The sequence below is a fragment of the Nicotiana tabacum genome, chromosome 9, assembly GCF_000715075.1.
Source record: "Nicotiana tabacum cultivar K326 chromosome 9, ASM71507v2, whole genome shotgun sequence".
NCBI lineage: Eukaryota > Viridiplantae > Streptophyta > Magnoliopsida > Solanales > Solanaceae > Nicotiana > Nicotiana tabacum.
In genome coordinates, this window is record NC_134088.1 from 95,939,323 (window position 1) to 95,943,911 (window position 4,589).

General features: G+C 36.8%; 1 protein-coding gene across 1 annotated transcript; it reads right to left on the minus strand.

The window, feature by feature from the left end:
• Positions 1-1,054: 1,054 nt before the first annotated feature.
• LOC107813814 (uncharacterized) lies at positions 1,055-1,958 on the minus strand. Its single transcript, XM_016639121.2, has 2 exons — positions 1,215-1,958; positions 1,055-1,135 (listed from the first exon to the last, which is right to left on the minus strand). The coding sequence occupies exons 1-2, from the start codon at positions 1,956-1,958 to the stop codon at positions 1,055-1,057; spliced, it is 825 nt and encodes a 274-aa protein (XP_016494607.2).
• Positions 1,959-4,589: the final 2,631 nt, after the last annotated feature.

Below are 4,589 nucleotides of genomic sequence, written 5' to 3' on the forward strand. Positions count from 1 at the left end.
CATAGAGCTATTCAGACTTACATGTCAAGTCTTTTACTACATGTTTCTCTCATGTCTTTTATTTACTGAATTTCATTCCTTACATACTCGATACATTATTTGTACTGACGTCCATTTTGCCTGGGGATGCTGCGTTTCATGCCCGTATGTCTCGATAGACATGTTGAGAGTCCTCCAAGTAGGCTATCATCTCAATCGAAGGTGTTGGTGCGTTCCATTTGCCCCGAAGTTTCTTATTTGGTCACTATAATTAGGACATATATTGATTGGTATGGCGGGGCCCAATCCCAACCTTTATGATACTTATATACTCTTAGAGGCTTGTAGACAGATGTCATGTATACGGATACTTGTATGGCCTTGTCGGCCTATGTTTTGAGTTTACAAATGATCATGTTGGCCTTATAGGCCCGTATGCCAAGTTTTTATATCAGGTTGGGTCATTCTATGTCGAGTATTCTCTCATGTTTATTCTAGTTATCTCATGATATCCTTTCTAATTCATTTACCAATGATAGCATGATATGAAAAGATATGTAACGGTGGTACTCGATTGAGTAAAGCACCGGGTGCCCATCGCGGCCCATTAGTTTAGGTCGTGACAGTCCCAGCTGATATGACTCTCTCAGATGATATTCCAGGCTGTAAAATATAATGAATTAGTAAAAACAGAACAATTTCAGCCCACAAAACTGCATTACCATAAACTATACACCCTTACATTAAGGATAGTAGTTCCAGTCATAGTGTTAGTAAAAATCCCAAAACTAGTATGCCTTGGCCTTTTATGTCCAATGGTTGTTGCATTAGTCGAGCCTCCTCATAGTGTAGTTCCTCTTCATTTTCCCCTGCCTAGTCCAGGGCCTCCTGTAGATTGAGATGTTGAAGGTTGTGTGGTAGTAGAGTTTCCTGTAGCAGATGTGAATACACCCCTACCAATGCCAAGTTTAGTTCCTCTTCCTTTTCCTCTTTCGCTACCAAGTCCAGTTGATTGATTGTTGCTTTGTCTTTTTATAACACTTGTATCCTCACATATAGATGATGGAATACTTTGTTAAGATGGTATTTCCTGAGATGATCTTGGTGGAGGTGGTGGCATATTTTGACTTTGTTGAGTAGCACTTCTTGGAAAATGCTGAAATAAGTAAAAGAAAAGAATATCTGAATTGTAAAAAAAGAATGTAAAAGACAAAATTACAAATATGAGAACTTACCATATTCTTGCATCCAGATTTATTGTGGCCTGTTTGTTGGCAGTTTGAACAAAATATCTTTACCCCTTTCTTTGATAGTTTACCATGCTTTTTCCTTGGTTCATCCTTGGCTTTTCTCCTACATCTCTTTGGTCTACCTGGCATAGGTTTAGGTTCTGGAGGCTCTATATATGGATTTGTTGAATCTGGCCACATCTTCATGTTGAAAATTGGTTGAATGAAATGCTGGTAAGCTTTAAGGAAAGTTTTCTTCCTATACCAGTGGGAAACATAATCATCTGGGTCCATTTCTCTATCATAAAATGCACATACTGCATGTTGACATGGAATGTCCCTCAACATCCATGATCTATAAGTACATGTCATGGTCCTAAAATCAACAATGAATCTGTACACACCTTCATCAACTTCAAACCCATGTTCTGCATTCCACATAACCTTACACCTCCTAGAGAGGCCTTTGTTCTCTTCCAATATCATCCTAGCCATTGGTGCAATGTCAGTAACCCAAGTCTCAACAAACTTCCTCATTTCAATGGTCCTATTCATGATTTTGTGTCTAATTCCTTCCAACATAGCTATAACAAACTTGTGCCTAGGACCTACTATCCAAGATCTGAATATTTCACACATGTTATTGTCAATGACATCACACTTTGAATCTTCTCTAAAGTATGCCCTACACCAATACTCTTTATCATACTTCAACAAGTCTTCACATATCTTATAACCAAGCTTATTCATTGCTTCAAGTTCTTCCTTGAATTTCACTTCATAAGATGATTTGGCACATCTCCAGAATTGTTTCCTCCTTTCTTCACCTCTCTAGTTCTTGGACTAGTTAGACCAAATGTGTCTAGCACACATTCTGTGTTCTGCCATTGATAGTAATTCTCTTATAGTTGGTACTAGTCCCTACAAAAAATAGTAATAACTGTTAGTGGACATAACTGGAAAAAGAAAAATTAAAAGTTGATTGTAACTTTACCTTTTGCATATCTGACATAACAGTTAAGCCAACACCATCTCCTAACTGTAAATTGGCAATCAAATATGTGATGAACCAACTCCAAAAGTGTTTTGTCTCTTGATCAACTACAACTCATGCAATAGAAAACATTTGATTGTTCCCATTTCTACCAACTGTAACAAATAACTCACCCTTGCAGATTCCTTTTAGAAAACAACCATCAAATCCTATGATCCTTCTGCACCCTTCTAACCATCCTCTTTTCAAAGCATCTAAATATAGATAGAAATAGACAAATAGATTCTTGCCAGGAAGAGTCTCACTATCTGTTCCGATCCACCATGAACTCCCAGGATTTGTTTACTTAATAATATCAGTATAATCAGCAAGTCTGTTAAATTCTATCCTCCAGTCACCCATGAATTGACTTATCACCCTACACTTAGCCATGTAACAAACAGTCCTTCCAATATACAAACCTAACTTATCCTTGACCAAATCCTGAATCTCCCACAACTTAATATTTGGTTGGGAAATAATCCTATCTTTATACTTATTGGCGATGTACTTAGAAGTACATAATTTGTTCTTATTTTTGGTGTTGCACTTATGAGCTGGATGGTACTTCTTCACAGTAAAGTCACATGAATCCCCCATAATTGCTTGCATACAATTTTCAGTTACACTTGGCTCCTTTACACTTAACTCTAACCCTATCATTTTCATTAAGCCTAATTTTTAGTTGCACTTTGTTCTCCACAGCATATGAGGCTACTGCTTTTTTAAACTCTACAGCATTTTCAAATACCATACCAAGCTCAAAAATAACAAGGTAACAGTCAAGGTCAAACCTTATCTTTTTACTTGTCCTTCTAGGAGGTAAGTCAATACCCCTTTCAGCTAAAACATCTAAGTCATTTGTGTTATCATCACTTCTAATATCAGAACTAGTATAGTAGTCTTCATCCCCTTCCTAATTTTCCAGCAAACCTGTCCTCCTTAGCTGGCCTACCAATATCCTCAAAGCCTTTATCTATTCCAACTTCTCCCAGAATAATCTCTTCAGTTGGAGTAGGTTTCTTTCTCTGTTTCTTCTATTTTTTCTTATTTCTTCTTTCATGCCTTAATGAAGTGAGCTCTTCATTCACATCACTATCATTTTCATTAGGAATGTTATCTAATTCAGACTCACTACTTGAAAGATCTGATGCCAAACCAACATCTATGTTTGTTGTTTCTTTAGCCATAAATGTGTTATCTGCAGCACTTTCTTGGACATTTATATCCTCTAGAACAGTAGATGTTGCCCTACCCTCTTTATTTAATATATTTTCACTTGGTTCAATAACTTTTGGCCCATATAAAATGCCACATGGGACAGTCTCATCAACCAATAAAGGCTCACTAACTACATATTTAATAAATAAATCTAAATAATCAAGATGATTAAGGTGACAAACTATATTATACAGTTGTTCATCATTTTTAATCAAGACAAATTTATTAGATTTCGGATTAATTATATAGAAATCCTCTACCTCAGCATACCTCATATCCTTTGTGTAGGACAGAAGCTCAAAAAGAGAAAAATGGTCTTTGTCTATCATGTGACCATCCTCACCCATCTCTCCTATATATCTCGGGTCAGGATCCTTGATAATATGTCCACCATGGTGAAAATCGACAAGAATATATTCGTCTGCAGACATGTCTAGATTTACCACTGTATTGAAAAACCAAAAAGCGAAACAGGGGATGTCAGTAGATTCCCCGACCCAAAATTATAAAAAAAAAACCCTAATTTTCATAAACTCCAATCAAACTAAATTACAACAACCAAAAACAACTATGTTTTCGGTAAATAAAAGCTTACCACAAAGGAAAACTTCGATTGAAATATCATAAACCGCGAAACTCCAGTCACGACTAGCTTCAGTTACGACCAACTCCACTCACCACCACGGTCGAAAGAAGCAAATGATTACCCGTATTAGTAATATAACTGACCAAGATGTTGACGGACAGTTGAATCTAACTCAAAATCGATGAAGATTCCACCGAGAATCGGTCTCAATGTAGTTCATTAGGGTTTATTAGGCTAAAGAACGGAAATTTTGGGTGGAAGATCGATTAACTGAGGCGAGGTAAAATGTGGGTAAGGTAAAAATAAAAAATAAAAAAGGGAGGAGGGGGGAAGGGGGGGTTATCCGACCTGGATAAATAAACACGTGTCAGACTATTCTTGGTATGTTATTCCACGTGGGAAGCATTTAAAAACACGAGCTTAAGTTTTTACAGTCCGGTCATGCGTTGTGTTTAAATGGTATAGACCAAAATAGAGTTAAAGTGTTCAATAGGAAACGCGCTAAGTTAAGGTATCAAAATGGAAATTAGAGCCAAGTTTA

What these genes read in the sequence shown, in the direction of transcription:
- LOC107813814 (XM_016639121.2), bottom strand. Translation starts at nt 1,958, where the DNA reads ATGAATAAGCTTGGTTATAAGATATGTGAAGACTTGTTGAAGTATGAT. An exon ending in AATCTGGATGCAAGAATATG is followed by an intron (nt 1,136 to 1,214) that starts GTAAGTTCTCAT and finishes TACTTATTTCAG; the next exon opens with CATTTTCCAAGAAGTGCTAC.